Source organism: Melospiza georgiana, chromosome Z (assembly GCF_028018845.1).
Source record: "Melospiza georgiana isolate bMelGeo1 chromosome Z, bMelGeo1.pri, whole genome shotgun sequence".
NCBI classification, from domain to species: domain Eukaryota; kingdom Metazoa; phylum Chordata; class Aves; order Passeriformes; family Passerellidae; genus Melospiza; species Melospiza georgiana.
Window position 1 is genome coordinate 606,788 of NC_080465.1, and position 23,285 is coordinate 630,072.

Sequence of the window (23,285 nt, forward strand, 5' to 3'; positions counted from 1 at the left end):
GGAGCTCTCCCGGTCCCGTACAGAGCTCTCCGGGAGCTGAGCCCCGCCAAGCCCGTGCGGAGCGGAGCTCTCCCGGTCCCGTACAGAGCTCTCCGGGAGCTGAGCCCCGCCAAGCCCGTGCGGAGCGGAGCTCTCCCGACCCGGGGCTCTCCTGAGCCGGAGCACCCCCGTCCTTCGCTCAGCTCCCTCAGGCTGCTCCCGCCCGCCTCCGCCCCGCCCCCGGGGGCGTGGCTACGGGTCACCGCAGTCTGATTGGCGGACGCACGTGGAGGCGCGGCCTGTGTCGCGGTGGTTGACACGGCCGGGCCCTCGCGCCCTGCGCCGGCCCCGCCCCGTGCGGTAGCGTGGTGGCGTCACACGGCGGCGCGGTGACGTCAGAGAGCGGCGCGAGGCCGCGCCGTGCCGGGCGCTGGTGGCGCCGCGATCGCGGTAACGGTGCGGGCCCCGTGCGGGCCCGGCGCGCGCCCGGTGCGTTTGCCGTGCGCTGCTCTCCGCTCCGCCCCGCCCCTCTCCGCTCCGCCATGGCAGCGCCGCCCGCAGGTGCGTCCCGTCCCGCCGCGGCCGCGCAGGCGCCGGGGCAGCGGCAGCCGCGGTTCGCTGGGCCCGGCCGGGCCGCGGCCGCCGCCGAGCTGACCTTGGGCCCCGGTGGCGGCGCTGGAGGGCGGCGGTGCGGGCCCGCGGGGCAGCGCGCGGTGCCGGGGGGCGGGAGCGGGGCCGGCAGGTGCGCGGGGCTGCGGCCGGGAGCCCGTCGGGACGCTGCTCCCGCACCGGAGCGCGAGGGCTGCCCCGGGGACGGAGACGCTGCCGCCGTCAGAGGCGGCGGGAGCCTCGGAGAACAAACGGCTCTCCCGTTCTTCCCCAGCCTTCCTCTGCCTTTCTCCCCCCGCCCTTTTCTTCCCTCCCTTTTCTCCTCCCTGTTTCTCCCAGCTCCTTTGTGTCTCTCTGTCCTTTCCTTTTCTTTCCCCCTTCCTTTCTCCCCTCCTCTTTTCGGTAGCTCCTCATGCCGGGCAGGTGCTCCCCAAGCACCCCTTAGATCCTGGGATCTCCTGCCGGTGCTGGGGAGCATTTGGGGCTCAGGAGCACCCCCAGCCCCACACGGCGGTCACGGACCTCACTGTGATCGAGGGTGGGATGTGGGCACCTGCAGAAACATTTTTTCATAACTGTTAAGTAAATTTTCATAACTGTTAATCCCATTCTTCTGTCAAACAGGGCTTGCCAGGTAGAGATCCCTGCAGTCCTCCTTCAGACTGTCTGGCCAAGCTGCCTCTGTGCACGTCCTTGAGGACCCCAGCTGAATTCCACCTGTGACCCTCCTCAGCAGAGCGAGGACGTCGAGCCCGGGGGCTGATGCGGAGGAGGCTGCGTGGCAGTGAGCTGGCACTGATCGAATCTCTGCCCTGCGCCAGGGGGGTCACACCTGTGTGGCACCTGTGCCTCCCTGCGGGTGGTGGTGAACCCGAGTTACCTGGTGTTTCCTGCCACAGGGAGAGGCAGAGTGTGAGGATCGGGCTTTGTGATGCCGCTGTACACGTTTGATGTAGCTTTGGTGTTTCGTAGGTGTTTTGGCAGCCTCTCTTTTGTTCACGCAGTGTTGTGTTAGCGCGAGGGCCAGCCTTTCGCTGTTGGAGTTGGCGATTCCAGGGGGGTTTGTTTCTGTTTAGGTTTGGAGCAGTGCTGCTCCCCGAGCATGGCCCAGCCCCTGCCAGCGCCGGCTGCTTGCTGCTGCTGCTCCCCGCGGGCCCCGGGGCGCTGCTGCTGCGCGCGGCAGGGCTGAAGCCCGAGCGGCGGGGCTGCTCTCACCGGCTCTCGGTGGCACGGAGCGGCGGCGCCATGGCGCTGGCGGCCCCCGAGGAGGCGGTGTGCTCCTCGGGCAAGCACTACGTGTGCGGGCTGTGCGCGGCCTTCACCAACATCGCGGTGACGTTCCCCATCCAGAAGGTGCTGTTCCGGCAGCAGCTGTACGGGCTGCGCGCCCGCGAGGCCGTGCGCCAGCTGCGCCGCGACGGGCTGCGCACGCTGTACCGCGGCATCCTGCCGCCGCTGCTGCAGAAAACCACCACGCTGGCGCTCATGTTCGGCCTCTACGAGGATTTCTCGGCGCTGCTGCTGAGCCACGCCCGCGCCCCCGAGCTGCTGACGCGCAGCGCGGCCGCCGCGCTGGCCGGCACCACCGAGGCCGTGCTGACGCCCTTCGAGCGCGTGCAGACGCTGCTGCAGGACTACAAGCACCACGACAAGTTCACAAACACTTTCCAGGCTTTCAGGGTGCTGAGGGCCTACGGGGTGCGGGAGTACTACCGGGGATTGGTGCCCATCCTGCTGCGGAACGGGCCCAGCAACGTGCTCTTCTTCGGGCTGCGCGGGCCCATCAAGCAGAGTCTGCCCGAGGCCACCTCGTACAGCTCTCACCTGGTCAACGACTTCATCTGCGGGGGGCTGCTGGGCGCCCTGCTGGGCTTCCTCTTCTTCCCTGTGAACGTGGTAAAGACTCGCATGCAAGCTCAGATCGGTGGCGAGTTCCAGTCCTTCTCCAAGGTGTTGGCGAAGATCTGGCTGGAGCGCGACAGGAAGGTGATCCACCTGTTCCGAGGAGCCCACCTGAACTACCACCGCTCTGTGCTGTCCTGGGGGATCATCAACGCCACCTACGAGTTCCTGCTGAAGCTGCTGTGACCCGTCCTGCTCGAGGGACACCAGCGCTCATTGTCCCAGGGAGCAGTGCCTGTGCCCGTGACAGGTAATTCCTCCCAGCCTTCCGTATTTATGGGGTGAATGGTGATGCATTTAAACCTTGGTGCAATTATGACGAACTTCTTAAAGTATTCCTTTGCTGGCAGGTGAGTTTACCCATAACAGAGCTACCAGACAAACACAAGGTGTAAAAGAGGAAAGAATAGTCTGTATCACTCCCAAAATTGCGCTGTGCTCTGTGGTGGGATGCACTCCACTGCCCATGTTTAGAACATGAGAATCAAGGAGGAGCTGAAGAAAAACAATTCCATTGCCTGATCATCTTCCCAGTCTCGATTTTGGAACTGCATTTTCAGATGTTTTGGGGTCCTCATTACTTTGTGTGAAGCTCAGAGGACAGATACAGAAGGGGATGGCTGAAGTGCAGAGCTCCCAGCTGCACCTCAGCCCGCTGCAGCCGCTGCAGGGTGCAGCCTGTGGTGACCACGTCCTCCAGCCGTGGCACTGAACGTGTGACCTCAGCCAGGCTGGATCCGTGTGTGTGTGTGCGTGTTTGTACGTGTGCCTTCCTGTCAAAAGGGAAAAGTGGAAGGAATGGGACAGCAAACTCACTAAAGCTTTAAAGTGTCCTTCCTCGTTAAAAAACATGGAGTTTATTCTGCTTTTTCTGAGGACTTTTTATTTTTTAATTGCTGCTTTTTCTGTTGCCTCCAGCTGCAGGAGCAGGGAGGTGTCCCTGTGTGTGAGGACACTCCAGCTCCTGCAGCTGCTCAAGCACTTCACAGGCTTTTTGCACTGCCACGTCTTGTCTTTTCTCAGCTCCCTCTGTGGAGTTAGCGGTCACGAGCTGTTTGTACCCAAAACTCGGGGATCTGCCTGCTTGGCGTGTTCTGTTAAAGGTTCTGCCACACACGAGTGGCACAGGCAAGGTGTGAGAGTCCTGGGTGACCTGCTTCACTGGAGGTCTGCAGGTAGAGTGGGGACGAAAAGCCAAAGATGACCTTGGAAGCAGGGAGCAGGAAAGGTGGAGTGCTTGGAGATGTGTTTCAGGACTTCTGCTGGCAAACATTGAAAGGGACTGACAGAAATCTGTGTCTTACAGACACAGGAGTTCAGAGAGAGGAGACTTGAGGCTTTAGATACAGGGACAGAAGAGCGAGCACAACCCTGAGCTAGATGAGGTCCCAGCAAAAGTGTTTGAGTCTCCCTGAGGGCTTCCTCTTCGCTTAAACTCTACATTCACATATAAACCAAAACACTTTGGATGATGGGGAGCAGCAAAGCTTTCAAACACTGCTTTGAATTTAGTCTTTTCTTAAGTCTTGGAGGGGCTATTGCTTTTCTGAATTTGAGTTTTCCATTTGCTAAAACTGTCTTCCAGAATCAATCCTAATCAGCGTGTTGTAATCATACAGTCCTGAGCTTCAGACAGTGTGGGTGGGCACAAGCGCGAGTTCCTGCATCCCAGTGGTGATTATCCATCTAAATAAAATGTTTACTGGATGTTTGTTACTGGCAGAATCTGATTTTTACCAGTGTACCTTCTTTTTGTAATCACTCCTTGATGGAATAAAAACAAAATCTGCATCCTGTTTCTCTGTGGAAGATGTTATGTGCTCCTGTAATGTCAGGGAAGCCAAAGTGTTGAGGTTGAGAAATAGTGGAGCCCTGGGTCTGAGGTTCAGAGTCGGTTTTGACTCTTCAAATGTCACTTTCAGAAAAATTTAATGTAAAAGCACTACTGTGACACACACACTTGTGAATGGCACCATCTAAGCACTAAAAGTGTTTTTCCTCTTAATTTTTAGGGGGCGTGCAAGAGCCAGCATGGCCGATTTTAACATAAATAAAATACGTTTCAATTCAGTGAATTATTAAATGTTTATTATGCAAGCAAGAGAAACTGTCCACAAATAGTAAGTTACTGAACGGCTGTAAGTACAATACTTCCAAAGCAGTTCTGATACTTCATATACGGTATTAAAAGGCTACAATTTTTACTAGGAAATCTCAGGTATTTCAAAATACTCTACATGCACAATTTGTTTCTGTATTAAAAACCTTATACTTAACTGAGGATATTTAGTGCTTTAGAAAATGCACCTTTGACTAAGATCAGCCAATGAGAAGCTTCTGTTTCCTACAGGTTAAAAACATGATGGGTCGTTGACTTCTTCCTTTCTCTCCAACTGTTTAGGATCTTGTAAACTAAATTTTTTGAAACCTTCCATTTGGCAAGTGTATTTCTTTTTTCCCAAGAGTTTATATGTCCTATAAGAGTTTATAGAGCAACAGACCCATGTATTACGATGTCAGAACCTTCTCCACATCAGTGCTACCCAAATTAAAACCACAACACAAACAGAAACAAAGCCCACTAAATTAACCAAGACCCCTCCCGCCCTCCCCAAGAAACTGATGTTTACATTCTCATTCTGGTGGTAGGCATCGAGCTGTCCTTACCCCAAGACTCCACGAGTGCAAACAATCGTGTGTGTGTGTGTGTGTGTGTGTGGGCACCGCTGTGCTTGTCCTCTATCCCCATGGCGCAGCGGTGCCGTCCCGGCGCGGGCACTGCGGGCGCTCCGGGCTGGGGGGAGCGGAACCGGCCCCGGTACCGGCCCTGGCGGCGGGAGCGGAACCGGCCCCAGTACCGGCCCTGGCGGCGGAACCGGCCCCGGTACCAGCCCTGGCGGCAGGAGCGGAACCGGCCCGGTACCGGCCCTGGCGGCGGGAGCTCGCCGTGCGAAGCCACCACAGCACCCACAGAGCTCGGAACCGGCCCCGGTACCGGCCCTGGCGGCGGGAGCGGAACCGGCCCCGGTACCGGCCCTGGCGGCGGGAGCGGAACCGGCCCCGGTACCAGCCCTGGCGGCGGGAGCGGAACCGGCCCCGGTACCGGCCCTGGCGGCGGGAGCGGAACCGGCCCCGGTACCAGCCCTGGCGGCGGGAGCGGAACCGGCCCCGGTACCAGCCCTGGCGGCGGGAGCGCGCCGTGCGAAGCCGCCACAGCACCCACAGAGCTCAGAACCGGCCCCGGTACCGGCCCTGGCGGCAGGAGCGGAACCGGCCCCGGTACCGGCCCTGGCGGCGGAACCGGCCCCGGTACCGGCCCTGGCAGCGGGAGCGGAACCGGCCCCGGTACCGGCCCTGGCGGCGGGAGCTCGCCGTGCGAAGCCGCCACAGCACCCACAGAGCTCGGAACCGGCCCCGGTACCGGCCCTGGCGGCGGGAGCTCGCCGTGCGAAGCCGCCACAGCACCCACAGAGCTCGGAACCGGCCCCGGTACCGGCCCTGGCGGCGGGAGCGCGCCGTGCGAAGCCGCCACAGCACCCACAGAGCTCGGAACCGGCCCCGCCAGGCACGCCGCGAATCCCTCCTGCGCTGCCGCCCCAGCCCTGCCGTGAGCCACCTGCCCCTCTGTCAGCGCAGTCCCTCCTCCCTTGGAAATGGTTCCTTACAGTTGTTTCACAGTTTTGTACGCTTCTCGAGGTCGAGCATTCAGTTTTTTGAAACACAACTAGAAGATCAGCTTTTTTGTTTTTGTTTGACTACCTAGAAATAACCCAAAGCTCACCAACACATAATTTCATTGTTTCAGTAATGCTACTGAGAGAGAACTGAAAACACTTGCACCACCACATGACTGTGAGGCATGTCAGCTGTAAGCCACTGAGAAGTGACCTTCACAGGTAAAACATGGTAAAGCCTTCATGGAAAACTTCCAAGTTTGTTGAAAACGAGTAATCAATCGAATGACCAAAATCTAAGACTACCTACTTACTCTAATTCAAACTTATTACAAATGTCATTGGAAAAACTAAGTAACATTTCTACAGCATACATGTACAGATTCTGTCATTTTATGCATCTGCTGGACACGCTACAAAAGCATCAAGGTGACCAAACCCCTCCACCGGGTGACTGCCAGTCCCAGAGCCAGGCAGGGCCTGCCAGCCAACCACAGGTGCTGTCAAGGAGTGGTGGTGACACATCTGTCACACATCTGTCACTTCGGGGTCACGGTCCTCTGTACAGAAAGGTGAGTGTCCAAAGCTCAGCACAATACTGGTGTAAAACACAGCGTATCATGAGGTAGAATTAAAAAGGTAACACTCAGTGCATATTCACAGGCATAGCGTTACAGTCACTAGGGATCCACCAGTCTGAGGAGGTTCTGACGGGAAAACAAAAACAGCCTTGGAAACACACAGACAGAGCCTCCCAAGGACCCCCTCGGTCCTGGGGGCGCTCCTTCACCTCCAAAACAAACACTGTGCAAGCCCGGGAGAACCCCAAGGTTCTCTCAAGTGTCCCTGTAGTCCCTTCCATGATGTGTAACAAGACATTAAATAAGGTGAGAAAACAGCAGCCTGGCAGTGGGACAGCAAATGCCTGGGGAGAAGCGGCTGCAGTCCTGGGCAGGACCTGGGTGCCTTTCCCCAGACAGCTTGGCCCACACAAACTCCCTGTAGCTCCTCCTCTGCATGAAAAGCCTGCGTGCCAGGCTCGTCCCCACGTTTCCTGCACGCTGCACTCCCAGGGCGCTGAGCCACAGCCAAGGGAATGCCCCGAGGGCTTCCACAGCCCGGCACACCCACCCGCCCCAGTGCAGGCCCGGGCCAGCAGAAGGGATGTTTGCCCTCAGATTACCCTGCACACAAAACTAAAGGCTTTGCATTACCAAAGAAATTTCTCAGAAGAGGAAACTTGGGATTTTCTTCTGTCATAATGCAGAGGAGGCTTTAGTTTCAATGATTTCTGCACCAACACCAGGGTATACTACCCACATAAATACAAAGCTACAGGAGGGTCCTCAGGCTTACCTTTCCAGCTCTCTCACATCCATGTATGTTGTCTTTATCCCCAAATACGTTTTGCAAAAGGCTTTGTAAGAGTCAGCTTTGAACAAGTGTGCTCTGCTGAGCCACAGAGTGTACCTGAACACCAGCAGGTGACAGTCCTTTCAGGTAAAGTTCCCTGCTGAACTGAGTGTGTGACTAGTCTGCAAAACTTCAGTGAAACACTAAAAAACCTCATCTTGGAACATGTAAGTGATGAGAACGTTGTGAACTGATGTGGATGTACAACACCTGTGCATTTACAAGGTCAGCTCTATTAATTCAAGGGCTGAAATCTGGCATTCCTACTCTGGGTGTGACCACAGGATCCCCTGAGCTGGAAGGGACCCAAGGGTCACCCAGTGTCACCCGTGCCCTGCCCAGAGCCCACCCTGGGCATCCCTGGAGCACTGTCCAAGCTCTGCTGGAGCTCTGGCAGCCCCGGGGCCGTGCCCATTCCCTGGGGAGCCTGGGCAGTGCCAGCAGTCACCCTCTGGGGGAGCAGAACCTTTCCTGATCTCCAGCCTGACCTGCCCTGGCCCAGCCCCAGCCGTGCCCTGCTCCTGTCCCTTGTCACAGCAGTGAAGAGGTCAGTACCTGCCCCTCCACTGGCCCACAGGAGGATGCTCAGGAGCACCACGAGATCTCATACTCCTCCAAGCTGAACAAACCAAGTGATCTCAGCTGCTCCCCATACAGCTTCCCCTCCAACGTGAGCAGTACCATGCTCCACACCTGATGACAAGCCTGGTTAGATCCAGGCACATCCCACTGTTGGCAGGTTTGCTTTTAATCCCCTCCCAGACTGACAGCACACGTGAAGAAAAGCTCACCTGGTGATACCAGGGACACATCCAAATGAATTTCCCCCACAGACAGAGTGCAGCCAGGTGTGTGTGGGGAAACAGCCAGGTGGGAAATACCCAGCATCAGCAAACAGCCACCATGATTCAGACGTGGAAAGCACTCTGCAACAGACACCTGGCAGAGGGGGGGCCAGAGCTGCTGTGCTGCACAAACCCAGAGGGAGCCTCTGGGCCAGGGTGAGTGGGGGGCTCAGGGGGAGCCTGCCTGTGCAGGGGTGGGCCTGGGTGACCTCCAGTGCTCCTGCCAGCCTAAGCCACACTGTGACTCATTGTTCTAGCCAATGACAACCACATTAACATAGAAATGAAAGCAAAATTCCTTTTTCTTTTTTTTTCTTTTTTTTTTTTTTTGGTGGGAGTAACTAACCGTGTTGCTTACGTAGACAAGCAGTCCATTATCTACTAATCACCACAGAGTTGCTTCAGCGACAGAAGAGGAAGCAGAGGCGAGGCAGTCCAGCTCCTGTGGGACAGGAGGTACCTGGGCACCTGCCCCTCTGCGCTGCTCCAGACAGCCCACTGGAGTTGTGCTGAAGGCAACAATCAAGTACCAGGGTACAAACACAGCAGGACAGCAGCCCGATGGCACAGGATCAGCAGGAGCAGAGGTCTGCTGGCAGGGCTGTGGGCTCACAGATGCAGGACCCAGATCCCCGTGGTGCTGGCCTAAAAAATCCTTCCAGGTCACATCCAGGTGCAGCAGCCGCCACTTGTCTGGGCTCCGAGGCTTTGGAGAGAGCACACTTCCACTCAGCTGAAGGAAAACGCGCCAAGGTCCATCCAGGGGGGCCGCTGCCATGCCTAGAACTTTGGCTGGTAGAGGGAGACGCGTCCGCTAAGGCACCCCGAGGCGATCTGACAGTGCGTGGGCGAGAACTTGGTGGTGAGCACCACGTCGTTGTGGGAGTAGAGCGAGCGGATCTCGCGCAGCGGGCTGGCCTCCCGCGGCAGGCAGTCCACCAGCTCGCTGCAGTGCGCGTCGAAGCCCAGCAGGCGGATGCCGAAGCCGTGCGGCGACGAGATCATGCGGCCGTCGGGGCTGAAGCAGAGCTCCTTGATGTAGCCCCGGCCCACGTTGGCCTCCTCGATGCAGTGCGTCAGGCGCAGCGAGCAGCGCGGCGACACGGGCCGCACCGGGGCTCCTTCCTGGAATTCATAGACACAAGTCCACTAAAGGGAGAGGCAGAGAAAGGGACACTGAAAGAGAAGTAAAGCACGGCAAACACACATTCCCTCCCCCCGCACCTCTACGGGTGACGGCAGCTCATGTGAACAGGTGGGACACGCTCCTGCTGGCCTGCTCCCACTGCCCAGCATCCCCCTCCCTCCCTCCCTGTCAGCCACCCGAGCAAAGCAGCTGCCCAGCACTGAAACTGCTGGTCTGATTAAATGGGGGCCAGATTTAATCTTTCCCATCTAGGTTTCATCTGCAGAGAGCAAAGCCTAATCCTTTGGCCAGGCACCTGCTCTAATTTAGTAAATATTTAAATTAAGTCTATAAAGTCAGATTCAGCTGACTGTACCTCAGAGCAGATCACTGGCATTTTATGCCTTTGACTTCAAAAGGAATGGAATCTTGAAGCAAGTGGGTAACAGACTTTTGAAGGAAGGTTATGAACAGCTCTGCAAGCCAGTTTGTTATTTGAGACACATTAAGGATCCCTATCATCTCATTATTTAATAACAGAACAAATGTAAAAAAAAAAAATCAATGACAAAGTTTATATTGTGTTGATTCTACTTCAGCCCCAAGACAAGCACTCCTAGCTCTGTTTCATGCATCCTTCTGAAATAACCACAACAGGAAAAGTACCAATGAGCATTAATAAAGCAGAATAAGGCAGACTCTAGGACTAAGAGAAATTACAACTCAATCACCAGTACCAATTGATCCAATGCAACATTTTGCATGTTACAAAAATTGTGTGTTGTACATCAGTTTGACTGTTGCAGAGCCAGCATTAAAATTTATAACCAACCTGCTAAGCTTCCACTTGGTCCTCTACAGTTGTGTAAAGGGTTACCTTTACAAAGAGTGACTTTCTTCAACAACAACAAAAAACCCCAAATAAATGCACAGAGACAGAAAACAATCCCAGCAAAACCAAATGAACCTCAATTTACATCAGCAATCAAAGTAACTAAAACATTTTATTATTGGTCCAGTATTATTGCCTACTGTTGCTCAAGTTAGAGGAGCAGATTCGGCAGCCTGCAGCTGAACTGCAGCTGGTCTCACGACTTCCTGCATCAAGGAAAAGGCCTGAAGCCGGTTCTAGCAGGAAGATCATTTAAGAAAAAACCCAAAAGCACATATTTGGAAGAAGAGCTCGAGGCAGTGTGTTACCTCCTGGTCATCTGTGTTGCTGGAGCAGCGCAGCAGCGTGGCCCAGCCCTTGGGGTGCAGCTGCAGTGATGTGATGCAGTTACCACGGTCTCTCTCTCCAGGAACCTCTGGTGTTAACACCTCCAGGCTATTCCTAGGTGATCCCCCTGCAAGGGAATTACCTGTGAGTCTCAGTGAAACGCACACAGTGACCTCCAGCTCTCCCACCAGTCCTGCTGCTGACGTGGGGTCACACCTGTGGCTGCCAGGACACGGAGACTCAGAGGGTCACAGGAACCCTGAGCCAACACCCACGGGCTCAGTCTCCATGTCAAACAGCTCCTTTTAGTGAAACTGGAGTGCCAAGACCTGCACCGAACCCACCGCACTGTCAACGACACAAACCTTCCACACTCATGCTGCTCCTCATTGGTATTACAGCAAAATCTAACGACTGAGGTTTTTATAAGATTTGCTGATTCTCAAACTTGTATGATGTGCTCTCCAAATTCATCCCAACACTTGCTCAGCTTGCAGCTTTTCTCCCTTCTTCCCCTTACTCCCAGGTAAATCACTCCCTGGTATCCAGGTAAGCCTCCCCTCACCAGTATGCTTCAGCATCTCACAACCCCAATAGCTGAAAATTAACATTACATTCTTTCAAATTACAAGGGATGCACAAAGTATTCACCCATTTGGCAAATTCATGCTGATTCTCTGGATTTTTCCCTGAAAGAACATTCACACAAACTTTGTTCACGGAAAAACACAAGGAAAAGGGACCACCTCCATGAAACAACAACATACTAACATAAAATACAGATCTTGTTACTTTTACCAGATTTCTCAGATATAAAACCTGACTGATTAGATCCCCGGGCTTTGGTGTGCAATGAGATTTTAATGGTTTAGTACAAGTCTCAGCAACACCATCCTTAAAAAACCACAGGACAAAAAAGCAGTTCTTCACTATTGTCCCCGGCCTCTTTTGGATACAGCAAATCAAAGTCCAGGCTTTCTTTTCATTAATCTCTTTGTTAAGGGATCTGTTCCTACCTTCTCTCTGGGAGGGCCGTGACAGGGTTTTCTCGGAGGGCGGCCCCGCGTTGTTCTGGTGGCAGGGTGAGCCCACAGCTCGAGGGCCAGAGGAGCCCGACGACGTTATATCTGCAAACACACACGCACAGGTGAGCCCACAGGTGTCCCAGCACAGGTGGGCTGCTGCGCAGGAGCACCCCACAGGGCACCCCACAGCACAGGCCCTGCCGCACCTTCCCAGCACTCACCTGAGCTCGACGTGGTCCTCCTGGCCCGTAAAATGGGGTAGCTGCCAACTTCTAAAGACTTGTTTAGGTCAAGGTCGTGCAAAATCAGAAGGTAACCGGAGGAGGTGGAGATCAGCATTTTGGAACAGTCTGGTGTCAGCCTCATCCGCATCAGAAAACGGGTGTGGAAAAACTTCTTGTGAGGACATCCATCCTCTGTGCACCTGGAGAGCAGGACAAGCACAGGAGGGATGTGGTCAGCTGCAGCTCCAGGCCCTGACTGTGTCCACAAGGGTCCAGGATGTGCCAAGCATCATTCATTTTGTTCACCCCAAAACCATTTTTTAAAGCACTGTCTTTTATCCTACTTTTTAATGGAATGGGTGAAGTCACATCTTCCCACAACTACAGCAATGAGGACAGAACCTCCTCTGGAAGGAAGAACTACGTGCTGGCATGTGGCAAGAGCAGCTCTTTTCTAACCATTTACTATTGCCAGAGAGGCAATGCAAGCTCTTTGTGAAAAATGCGTATTTTATGATTGGCTTTCTGCAAATATTCAAATGCATATTATATGTGTTATGTTAGAAAGTAATGTATTAATTTTCTTAAGTAGTGTGTTAAATATAGTTTTATGTTATAACATAATGTTAAAATAGAAACTGTGCTATGTAAGGTATTTTTTTCCTAAGGAAAGGACTTGCAGTGACATAGCAGCCACAGGACACCTGAATCTTTCAGAGAAAGAGAATTTATTGCCCCATTATCAAAAAAAATTAACTTCTTCCTGCCTCACTCAGCTCTGGAGGTGCTGTCAGGATTCAGAGGAAGCAGCTGACAGTGCCCAGACAGAATCCTGTGTTTGAATGGGATTTATGCATCATGGATGAGATGTATGAATATGCAACAGGCTGCTGCTTTTAAGGGTTAATCCTCTGTTAACGAGGTTCTTTTTCGGGCTTATTTTTCCCACAAAAGGTACCCAGACTGTCCATAACATTGTGTTTCTGTTGTCTCATATTATCCTAATCCAAATTGCCCAAATTATTATCACTCTAATTATATTACTATATTGATAACCATTTCATTACTATTAAACTTTTAAAATTTTAAAAGCAACTGATTGGCATTTTTCACACCTTGGTAACGGCTATAAAGGGGTCCCAGTGTTTCAGAGCACAGTATAGCCCCACTCTGGGAGGGAGGCTCTGTCTGGTGCTCTGTGCTGGTGTCCCTGAGCTGCACAGAGCCCACGGCGCAGCCCAGCCCTGTACCTGTTGGTGTCCCAGATGATGACGTTGCCATCGAAGCCCGAGGTGACGAGCAGCCTGGTGTTGGTGTCGTACTCGATGTTCTTGACCCAGCTGGTGTGGCCATGCAGCGTGCACACTTTGGTGTTGAGCTTCCTCAGGTCCCAGAGCGCGATGGTGGTGTCGTCGGAGCACGTGGCGAACAGACGGTTATCCAGGAACCTGCAGGAGGGAACAGCTCAGGGCGCCCTGCGGGGCAGACGGAGAGCACAGAGACACCAGAGCAGCGCAGACAAACCCTCTCAACTCAGCACAGACACCAGAGCAGCCCAAACCCCTTCTGAACTCAGCACAGACACCAGAGCAGCCCCAAACCCCCTGTGAACTCAGCACAGACACCAGAGCAGCCCAAACAAACCCCCTGTGAACTAGCCAATACAGAGATACCAGAGCAGCCCCAAACCCCTCTGAACTCAGCACAGACACCAGAGCAGCCCAAACAAATCCCCCTGAACTCAACAGAGACACCAGAGCAGCGCAGACAAACCCTCTCAACTCAGCACAGACACCAGAGCAGCCCCAAACCCCCTCTGAACTCAGCACAGACACCAGAGCAGCACAAACAATCCCCTCTGAACTCAGCACAGACACCAGAGCAGCCCCAAACCCCCTGTGAACTCAGCACAGACACCAGAGCAGCCCAAACAAACCCCCTGTGAACTAGCCAATACAGAGATACCAGAGCAGCCCCAAACCCCTCTGAACTCAGCACAGACACCAGAGCAGCCCCAAACCCCCTCTGAACTCAGCACAGACACCAGAGCAGCACAAACAATCCCCTCTGAACTAACCAGCACAGAGAGAGCAGCCCCAAACCCCTCTGAACTCAGCACAGAGAGCAGCCCAAACAAACTCCTCTGAACTAGCCAAAGCAGGCAAAACAGAGAGAGCAGCCCAAACCCCTCTGAACTCAGCACAGACACCAGAGCAGCCCCAAACCCCCTCTAAACTCAACAGAGACACCAGAGCAGCCCAAACAAACCCCCTGTGAACTAGCCAATACAGAGATACCAGAGCAGCCCCCAAAACCCCCGCTCTGAACTGGTCAGGACAGATATACCACAGCAGCCCAAACAATCCCCTCTGAACTAACCAGCACAGAGAGAGCAGCCCCAAACCCCCTCTGAACTCAGCACAGACACCAGAGCAGCCTAAACAAACCCCTCTGAACTAGCCCAACTAGGCAAAACAGAGAGAGCAGCCCAAACCCCTCTGAACTTAGCGCGGGGCACGCACCAGCAGCAGCTCACTGCAGGCACAACTGCTGGGGTACGAACCAGCAGTGCCTCTGGAGCAAGCACAGAGGCACAGCACGAGTCTGGCTTGGGTTTTTTAGGGGGTCTGTGTGGCAATGAATTGTGTGCCAGCCACACGAGGGCCAAACCAGCAGAGGAGCAGGTGCTCAGACAGAACCCCCACGGTAACTCAGCCTGCTCCCCTCTGCACAGCACTCAGCTCGCTGGGGCTGGCAGCAGCACAGCTGGGAAATCAACAGCATAAACACAGCCTGGAGCTCCCTGAGGCAAATGCAAGGCTTTCCAAACACACCGGGGGAGGACGAGGCCTCGCTGGAGCACACGCCAGCACAAGTGACTCGGCTCAGTGAGAAAATGAACGGACGGAATCACTGAGCTTGCAGATCAAAGGTGAGCACCACTGGAACTCAGGCATGCCTTCAGCTCCAGAAGGACAGGGCACACTGGCTCATGCCTGGAATTCACTGGGTGAAGGCACTCCACTAAAAAAAGCCCTACCTGAGGTAAAAGGAACAAGACACCCGTCCAGAAAACACACACTAAAAATCCTTCAGGCCCAGAGCTACACCACAGCAACAGCAACCAAGTATCAAGGAAAAGAACCCAAACTTTGGTAAACAGTAAGCAGTTTTGGTGCTGACCACGAGGAACCCCTGCAGCACCTGCAGTGCTGCTCACAGACCTGAACAAGGCTCCATGTAAAGCTGTATAAAATGTGCAGAACAGAGCTCAGCTCCTCTGTGTCACACAGACACACGTTTTAATCCAGCCTTCCTGACACAACTGATGTAAAACGTCAGTCTTTGGTAAAAAAGGACAACCAGCTTGCGAAAAACATCAACTTATCTGATGGACACAGCACAGCACCCTACATCATATTTGGCTCTTCTGAGTGAAAACACTCAGAATTTTCTTGGGATTCTTTGTTTGTGTTTAGTTATTGGTTGAAGCTTTTTTGTTGCTGTGTAGTTGGTTGTTGCTTTGGGGTTTTGGAGTGGGTTTTTTTGCTTTGAGAATCTGACTGAAGAGCAGCTGGAATACTATTAAAAGATACCTTAAAATCACACCTCAAAATCTATTACCAGAACAACTTAAAACCCCTGAATTTAAAAGGAAAAATACTACATGAAAAAAACAGTGATAGTTTTAGAGTCCTGCTCCTGCTATTTCCAGCTCTACCCCAAGAAAGGGTAACATTTAAACTACACTGCCTAGGCATAGGCTGAGCTGTGTCAAAAGGTCCCTCCCGACCCACCTGATGTTGTTGACACAGTCTTCATGAGCTTCCGAGAGAGTCTTGATGTGCTTTGAGGAGATGGGGTCAAAGAGCAGGACCTCAGTCTGTTCACAGGCCACGGTCAGCACCGAGCTGCGGGGAGCACAACACAAAACCCCGCGTTTGTGGTGGGTCCTGCCCGCCACCTGCGTCATCTGCTGCCTCTGCTCACACCTCCCAGGGGCTCTGAGACAGGAAAGGTGGCACCGAATCAAAGGTTCATCTGCAAACCAGTGGGGTTTTTCACTAAAACCTTGCAAAGTACACATTTATCAGCACCAGGGCGCCGCCGGCAGCAGCCGGAGCCGGATTGTCACCCCCATCCGCTCCTCCTGCACAGGGAGAGGCACCGCTGCAGGTGAGCTGGGAGAGGCACAGCACGACACCTGACGCCAGGTGCGTGCCCCAGTCCTTTAAAGCACAGCCCAGGGGTGCTGCTGATGGACACAGCGACGACACCTGGGCACCAGAACGGGCCCTGCGCCTCGGGACCCCGGGCACACCTGGGCGGGCACACCTGGGCGGGCACACCTGGCGGGGAGCCGCAGCACGCCGCCCCCAGGATCCGGCACACTTACCCGTCGGGCGAGTACTCGAGGTTGAAGACGGCGCCGTGCGTGCGGGTGCTGAGGGACACGGAGTCGGCGGGCTGGATGGCGCCGTACAGCCCGGTCATGGCGCCGAACGTGTCCCGCGCCGGGTCCACGGCGGCCCCGCGGCCCAGGCAGCGCCCGCGCAGCCAGGCGAAGAGGCCGCCGGGGGCGGCGGGCCCGGGGTCGGCGGGGTCGGCGTGGCTGCGGGGCTGCGGCTCCGGGCCCGGCTCCGGGGCTGCCTGAGGGCCCGGCTCCGGCCCCGGGCCCGTGCTCATGGCGGCGGCGGCAGCGCCCGCCCGCGTCCGCCCCCTGCCGGCCGCCGCGCCGCACTGCGCCTGCGCGGGCCCGCCCGCGCCCCGCCCCTCCGCGCCGGAGCGACACTGCGCCTGCGCGGCACGCCCCGGGCCCCGCCCACGCGGTCACGTGCTCGCCGCCCCACATGAGCGCGGCGCTTCAGGGCCCGGCCCGATCGGAGCGGCACCGCGAGAGGGAGCCGGGCCGGGCCGAGCCGAACGGAACCGAACCGAACCGAGCTGATCCAAGCCGGGCCCAGCCGAGCCAAACAGGACCGAACCCAGCCGAACGGAGCCAAGCCAAACCGAGCTGGGCCCAACTGAGCCGAGCCGGACCGAGCCGAGCCAAACCGGACAGAACCAAACCAAACAGAGCCGAACCGAGCCGGCCCAGCTGAGCTGAGCCAAATGGAACCGAGCCAAACCGAATGGAACTGAACCGAGCCGAGCTGAACTGAACGGAAAATGCAATCCCCCTCCCTCCGAATTATTGTAATTTTGAAATTAAGGGTCTCTCAGGCAAAGATATGGGAGCAGGAATAACAGTTCTGTACCAGGAAAATTAACAATACAAACGCAATAGCACAGAACAACCCGCAGCCAGAGCGCTCATAGTCCCTGCCCCTGAGTGCCAGGGGGTGCCCCAGCCCCATCCCACGGGGGCTCAGCCCTCCTGCAGCCCCAGCTGTGGCTCTGCTGCAGCAGGGATCCTGCACAAGGGGGGAGTTTTCCTCTGCAGCTCCAGGGCTGCTGCAGATGGGCCTGGGCTCCCTCTGGCCATGCAGGGCAGCAGAAAGCTGCTCCTCTGGCAGGGCAGGGGGCAGAGGCTGCTGGGGTGTCCCAAAGCTCAGATTGGATCCAGGCAGGAATGCTTGGCTCCTCCCCTGGGCAGGGCATCTCCCCATGGGATGGTGGGATTGGCTCAGCCCTGCAGGGACACTCCCTGGCCATGGACAGGAGACGGTGAATAATGAATGGACCATGGACAGACAGTGATTAACAATGAATGGGCCATGGACAGCAGAGAGCTCCTGGAGGGAGGATTGGCTGTGGGAGAGATAAAGAACAACTGCCCCATGGACAGCACAGAACTGCCCCAGCTCTGACAGGTGCGAATGGAACACACACATATCTTACAATGTAGGACAGGTGTGGATGGGGGCTGTGCCCTGGGGACAGCCCCTCGGGCCAGCACCCTTTGCTCTCCTTAAGACAATTAGCACCAGCCTTTTTCCAAAACTACCCAGGGAAGGTCAGGGCTCCTCCTCCCCACAAAATCCACTGCTTGAGTGGACTGTGGATATTTCCCCTTAAGTTTTTATAAACATAACTGACATAATATTTTTATAAACACATTAAATGTCAATATGTTTTTTTTTAAACAGCGTGTCCTGAGAGTGTGGAAGCTGCTACTAAAATCCGAATGGCAGAGAGGAGTGTGGAGAGGCTTCCCTGGTCTGCCCCAGCTGGAGGGTGCCGGACAGGTGGCCTGAGGGTGGATGTGTCACAGCCCCAGGGCAGCACCAGCCCCTCCTCTGGTGCTGAATAATGCCTTTTTCTGACCCAGAGATAGGACAACTGGGAGGTGTTTTAAAAACTCTTGTTCCATTTTCAGTCTCATGAGAAGAGTGAGACAGTGCAGATGTTATAATTCACTCCATCACAATCAGAAGTTAACTATTTGTTAATTGCAGTACTCTGTAAGAGTTTCTTAGCCTGTCACCTTTAGCCACACTGTGCTGTAGATGCCTTAAAGCCAATTATCTAAAATTACCCCTTGTGGGTCCCACTACAGTGCATCTTTCACAGTTCTGTTTCCCCACAGTATCCAGTCTTATTTACAAGGCCATCCTTTGTAACTTGTTTCTGGCTCCATTTCTCTCTCAGCAATGTCTGACCACTCCACGGCATTTCTAAGCCAGCATTTCTTGTCTCAAGGTCTGCACACTGTCTGAGCCTCAGGGTGCCTCAGGCTAACATGGGTGCTCTGCTAGGAAACTGTGAAAAATGAGTATTTTGTGATTGGCTTTTCGCAAATATTCAAATGAATGTTATATGTGTGTTGTATTATATGTGTTATGTTAACTGTATTAATTTTCTTAATTAATTACTGTGTTAAATACAGTTTATGTTATAACATAATGTTAAAATAGAAACGATGCATGTGAGATATTTTTTTAAGAAAGGAATGAGGTACTCACATTGAGATAGCAGCCACAGGACACCTGAATCTTTCAGAGAAAGGGAATTTATTGCTCCATTATCAGGAGAAATGAACTTCTTCCTGCCTCACTCAGCCCTGGAGACACCATCAGGATTCAGAGGTAGAAGCTGACAGTGCCCAGACAGAATCCTGTGTTTGAATGGGATTTATGCATTGTGGATGAGGTGTATGAATATGCAACAGGCCTATTTTGCCCAGAAAGAGGCACCCAGACCATCCGTAACTCTTTGTTTCTATTCCCAAATATCCAAATTATTATTACTCTAACAATGTTACTATATTTACAATCATTTAATTACTTTTAAAATTTTAAAAATAAGTGATTGGCACTTTTCACAGAAACAAAAGAGGAGCCAGTGTTGCAGCCAAGCCTCTGTGTGGGACACAGCCGCTGCCTCATGGAGCCCCCATCCTGCAGGGGCTCCTTCCACAGCACTTCCAGCCCTGTCCCGTGGGCAGGAAGGGGTTTGCAGTGAGTGCAGCCTCCTCAGTGCCAGCCAGGTGTGAGCTGGAAGGGGTTTCCAGCCAGTCAGTTGTGTTGTATTTGCAGGGAATGTCCCAGCACAGGACAGGAAAGATGGATCTGACTCCATGTTCTCAGAAGGCTGATTTATTGCTGTATAATACTATATTATATTAAAGAATACTATACTAACTATACTAAAGAATACAGCAAGGATACTTACAGAATGCTAAAAAGATAACAATGAAAACTCGTGACTCTCTCCAGAGTCCCCACACAGCTTGGCCCTGACTGGCCAAAGAGTGAAAACAACTCACAGCAGGATCCAATGGAGCAATCACCTGTGGGTAAACAATCTCCAAACACATTCCAAAGGGGCAAAACACAGGAGAAGCAAATGAGGTAAGAATTGTTTTCATTTTTCTCTGAGGCTTCTCAGCTTCCTAGGAGAAAAACCCTGGGCAAAGGGATTGTTCAGAGAATGTGAATGCCACACAGGTGTGAGCTGGGCTGTCAGTGATGGAGAGAGACAGGGAGGCTGATGGGGATCAGAATCCTATTTTGCTGTGGGACACTGATGGGGATCCAATCCCATTTGCTGTGGGACACTGATGGGGATCCAATCCCACTTTACTGTGGGACACTGATGGGGATCAGAATCCCGTTTTGCTGTGGACACTGATGGGGATCCAATCCCATTTGCTGTGGGACACTGATGGGGATCCAATCCCATTTGCTGTGGGACACTGATGGGGATCCAATCCCATTTGCTGTGGGACACTGATGGTGATCCAATCCCACTTTACTGTGGGGCACTGATGGTGATCCAATCCCATTTGCTGTGGGACACTGATGGGGATCCAATCCCATTTGCTGTGGGACACTGATGGGGATCCAATCCCATTTTACTGTGGCACACTGATGGGGATCCAATCCCATTTTGCTGTGGCACACAAACATTGCAGCCCCCATGGCTGCTGGTACAGCCCAGCTGAGGGAGCACCAAGGGCCCTGCACAGGAGTTTGGTTGCTCCAGCCGTGCAGGGAGGTGAGCAGCTCCCAGGCACACACACAGGCAGGGCCCAGGTTTGTCTGTGCCCAGCCTGGAGCCACCCTGGTGTTGGGGCAGTGCAGAGATCGGGGAATGGGGAGGGAGCGGCTCGGGGACACAGGGACAGACACAGGGACAGACACAGGGACAGGGACAGGGACAGGCACAGGGACAGACACAGGCACAGGGACAGACACAGGGACAGGGACAGGGACAGGGACAGGCACAGGGACAGACACAGACACAGGGACAGGGACAGGGACAGGGACAGGGACAGACACAGGGACAGGGACAGGGACAGGGACAGGGACACACACAGGGACAGGGACAGGCACAGGGACAGGGACAGGGACAGGGACAGACACAGGGACAGGGACAGGGACAGGGACAGGCACAGGGACAGACACAGACACAGGGACAGGGACAGGGACAGGGACAGACACAGGGACAGACACAGGGACAGGGACAGGGACACACACAGGGACAGGGACAGGGACAGGCACAGGGACAGGGACAGGGACAGACACAGGGACAGGGACAGGGACAGGGACAGGGACACACACAGGGACAGGGACAGGGACAGGGACAGGCACAGGGACAGGGACAGGGACAGGGACAGACACAGGGACAGGCACAGGGACAGGGACAGGGACAGGGACAGACACAGGGACAGACACAGGGACAGACACAGGGACAGGGACAGACACAGGGACAGGCACAGGGACAGGGACAGGGACAGACACAGGGACAGACACAGGGACAGGGACAGACACAGGGACAGACACAGGGACAGGCACAGGGACAGGGACAGGGACAGACACAGGGACAGGGACAGGCACAGGGACAGACACAGGGACAGACACAGGGACAGGCACAGGGACAGGGACAGGGACAGGGACAGACACAGGCACAGGGACAGGCACAGGGACAGGGACAGGGACAGACACAGGGACAGGGACAGACACAGGGACAGACACAGGGACAGGCACAGGGACAGACACAGGGACAGGGACAGGGACAGGCACAGGGACAGACACAGGGACAGGGACAGGGACAGGCACAGGGACAGGGACAGGCACAGGGACAGGGACAGACACAGGGACAGGGACAGGGACAGGCACAGGGACAGACACAGGGACAGGGACAGGCACAGACACAGGGACAGGGACAGGGACAGGGACAGGCACAGAGACAGACACAGGGACAGACACAGGGACAGGGACAGACACAGGGACAGACACAGGCACAGGGACAGGCACAGGGACAGGCACAGGGACAGACACAGGGACAGGGACAGGGACAGACACAGGGACAGACACAGGGACAGGGACAGACACAGGGACAGGGACAGGGACAGGGACAGGGACAGACACAGGGACAGGGACAGGGACAGACACAGGGACAGACACAGGCACAGGGACAGGGACAGGGACAGGGACAGACACAGGGACAGGGACAGGCACAGACACAGGGACAGACACAGGAACAGGCACAGGGACAGACACAGGGACAGACACAGGGACAGGGACAGGGACAGGGACAGGCACAGAGACAGACACAGGGACAGACACAGGCACAGGGACAGGCACAGACACAGGGACAGGCACAGGAACAGGCACAGGGACAGGGACAGACACAGGGACAGGGACAGGCACAGGGACAGGGACAGGGACAGACACAGGGACAGACACAGGGACAGGGACAGGGACAGGGACAGGCACAGGGACAGACACAGGGACAGGGACAGGGACAGGGACAGGGAGAGGGACAGGGACAGACACAGGGACAGACACAGGGACAGACACAGGGACAGGGACAGACACAGACACAGGACAGACACAGGACAGACACAGGGACAGACACAGGGACAGGCACAGGGACAGGCACAGGGACAGGCACAGGGACAGACACAGGACAGACACAGGGACAGGGACAGGGACAGGGCAAGGAGCCAGTGGGGCCTGACAGCTTTTGGGGGAAGCTGCTTCTGTGCCCAGCCTGGGACCACCCTGGTGTTGGGGCAGTGCAGAGATCGGGGAATGGGGAGGGAGCAGCTCAGGGACACAGGGACAGACACAGGGACAGACACAGGGACAGGGACAGGCACAGGGACAGGGACAGGGACAGGGACAGACACAGGGACAGGGACAGACACAGGGACAGGGACAGGGACAGACACAGGGACAGACACAGGCACAGACACAAGCACAGACACAGGCACAGGCGCAGGGACAGGCGCAGGGACAGACACAGGGACAGGCACAGGGACAGACACAGGGACACACACAGGGACAGGGACAGACACAGGGACAGACACAGGGACAGGGACAGACACAGGGACAGACACAGGGACAGACACAGGGACAGACACAGGGACAGACACAGGCACAGGCACAGGGACAGACACAGGGACAGACAGACGGACAGGGCAAGGAGCCAGTGGGGCCTGACAGCTTTTGGGGGATGCTGCTTCTGTCCCCAGCCTGGGGGATGCCCCCAGGGTCTCCACATACAAATGTTTATACACTGTCCTAGGGAGACCAGCAATGTGTGCTGCGGTGAGCGGGTTACAGCCACAGACACAAACTTATGCATACAACATCATCTCTGGCTTTTGCAGAGTCTGATGGGATTTTCTTTTTCCAGTTAACCTGTCTGATTGAATCTTCTTGCAATCCAAAGATTGCAAGTTCTTTTGCTTTTGCCAAGGCACTCTGTTATCAAATCTCTCATGTGAACCAGGTCCAGAGTCCCCCAGCACCCAGCACTGGGCCTGCCTGGCCGCCCTGCGTGCCCTGGGCTGGGGTCCCTGCTCTGCTCTCAGGGA

At 55.0% G+C, this 23,285-nt stretch overlaps 2 protein-coding genes across 2 annotated transcripts; one reads left to right on the forward strand and one right to left on the reverse strand.

The window, feature by feature from the left end:
- The first annotated feature begins 413 nt into the window (after positions 1 to 413).
- Positions 414 to 4,922, forward strand: SLC25A51 (solute carrier family 25 member 51). Its single transcript, XM_058043470.1, has 2 exons — positions 414 to 540; positions 1,213 to 4,922. Exon 2 carries the CDS (start codon positions 1,834 to 1,836, stop codon positions 2,674 to 2,676), a length of 843 nt encoding a protein of 280 aa, XP_057899453.1. The 5' UTR covers positions 414 to 540; positions 1,213 to 1,833; the 3' UTR covers positions 2,677 to 4,922.
- Positions 4,923 to 5,969: 1,047 nt separating this feature from the next.
- Positions 5,970 to 16,702, reverse strand: DCAF10 (DDB1 and CUL4 associated factor 10). The gene is made up of 7 exons (XM_058043469.1): positions 16,413 to 16,702; positions 15,814 to 15,927; positions 13,267 to 13,464; positions 12,014 to 12,216; positions 11,784 to 11,894; positions 10,749 to 10,894; positions 5,970 to 9,571 (listed from the first exon to the last, which is right to left on the reverse strand). The coding sequence occupies exons 1-7, from the start codon at positions 16,700 to 16,702 to the stop codon at positions 9,203 to 9,205; spliced, it is 1,431 nt and encodes a 476-aa protein (XP_057899452.1). The 3' UTR covers positions 5,970 to 9,202.
- Between the last annotated feature and the right edge of the window lie 6,583 nt (positions 16,703 to 23,285).

Coding starts and splice junctions, on each gene's coding strand:
- SLC25A51 (XM_058043470.1), top strand. CDS start 1,834: ATGGCGCTGGCGGCCCCCGAGGAGGCGGTGTGCTCCTCGGGCAAGCAC.
- DCAF10 (XM_058043469.1), bottom strand. CDS start 16,702: ATGAGCACGGGCCCGGGGCCGGAGCCGGGCCCTCAGGCAGCCCCGGAG. Junction 13,465..15,813: donor GACTGTGTCAACAACATCAG/GTGGGTCGGGAG, acceptor TCCCTCCTGCAG/GTTCCTGGATAACCGTCTGT. Junction 12,217..13,266: donor ATCATCTGGGACACCAACAG/GTACAGGGCTGG, acceptor CCTGCTCTCCAG/GTGCACAGAGGATGGATGTC.